Below are 1,584 nucleotides of genomic sequence, written 5' to 3' on the forward strand. Positions count from 1 at the left end.
CACCGCCCGCGCGGCCGCATTTTGGACCAGCTGGAGCCTCCGGGTGCTCCTCAAGGGGAGCCCCATGTAGAGAGCATTACAGTAGTCCAGGCGGGAGGTGACAAGTGCATGAGTGACCGTGCGTAGGGCGTCCCGGTCCAGAAAAGGCCGCAACTGGTGAATCAGGCGTACCTGATAAAACGCCCCCCTGGTCACGGCTCACAAAGAAAAATCAGAATATTGGCTCAAAAAATTATGACTTTCATTAGTTATAAACTAATATTAAGACCATGGGAAATAAGATGAGTCTGAGCTCTTAGTATAAAAAGCAAAAATGACTTAATAAACACAGCAGACATATGATATGATAATTCTCTTGGAATGTAGCGACTGAAGGAGACGATTTCTTCAAAAGGAACAAAAGCAGAGAAAAGGAAGAAAAGAACTAACTGTATTTTAAAAAGATCTGCTCAGAATGAATGAACTTTGGGTTAAAGTAAATGAGGGAACAAATAAAAGCAATACAGCTATTATCTACTCTTCCATGCCCAACCAGGAAGAAGATATGGATGAAGCCTTTCCAAAGCACATGGGAAAGAGCTGCCTATGATCCCAGGCAGTCAAGCTGTGAACCCCTTTTCACAACAGTGAAACAGTGGCCTATGTGGGCCTAGATTAACAATTGAAATGGATTGTTTGAAATGTTTTAGTAAAACACCTCCAGGGGTGGTGTTTTGCTTCAAGCTTAAAACATTTCATTTTATACATGCCAGGTTTTTTTTTTTAAAAAAAAAAAGGGGGAGGAGGAGAAGAGATAAATGTGATAGAGAACTGCTACTGGTATGAATTATAAACTATCACCTTTTGTTCATGTATTTTCATTTCCTCTTCTTTGGAATTGCAGCTCACCTTGTCAAAATGGAGGAAGTTGTTTGGACAATGATGGGTTTGCACTTTACGCATCTTGCATGTGCTCTCCAGGATTTACTGGACAGTTTTGTGAACGTGATATTGATGACTGTGAACCAAACCCATGTGAAAATGGAGGCACATGCACAGATATTGGAAAGAGTTTCCACTGCTCTTGTCCTATTGGCTATGGAGGTGTGTTGTGCAGTAACCGCATCCCAGCTTGTGATAGTAGCCCTTGTGAAAATGGTGGGACATGTCATGGACACCGTGGCAGAGGCTTCATGTGTATTTGCAAACCATACTTTGTTGGGGCCACCTGTAGTTTTTCCACTAGAAACACAAGTGTGTATGTGGTGGCTAAACAGAGACGGAATCAGAATCACCACCTGCATTTCAGAGGGCACCGTAAACCAGCTCAGCAGCAAGAGAAGGAAATACTGACCATAAAAGAGACAATTGAAAATAGGCAGTCCTTGCTCACTAAGAGTCAGGTAATCTGCTTCATGATCCTAAGCTTTCTTACATGTCTTGTTGTTTTGGGTACAACTGGGATTATATTTTTCTCTAAATTTGAAGTATGGCTAGCCAATGCCAGATACAGCCATTTACTGCGCAAGGAGAGGGATTTCTTTCTAAAAGCAAATGATGATGAAAATGTTTCTGTGAATATAATATTTCCTGAGAAGATTAATC

General features: G+C 41.6%; 1 protein-coding gene across 1 annotated transcript; it reads left to right on the top strand.

The window, feature by feature from the left end:
* Positions 1-882: 882 nt before the first annotated feature.
* On the top strand, positions 883-1,580 carry LOC107301570 (protein delta homolog 1; the record flags this gene model as incomplete). The annotated part of the gene is given in 1 exon segment (XM_015830776.2): positions 883-1,580. A coding segment is annotated over 1 exon segment (698 nt), but the record flags the coding sequence as incomplete, so codon positions are not given.
* Between the last annotated feature and the right edge of the window lie 4 nt (positions 1,581-1,584).

This window comes from Protobothrops mucrosquamatus, unplaced genomic scaffold, assembly GCF_001527695.2.
Source record: "Protobothrops mucrosquamatus isolate PMUCROS unplaced genomic scaffold, P.Mucros_1.0 scaffold14627, whole genome shotgun sequence".
In the NCBI taxonomy this organism is placed as follows: Eukaryota; Metazoa; Chordata; class Lepidosauria; order Squamata; family Viperidae; genus Protobothrops; species Protobothrops mucrosquamatus.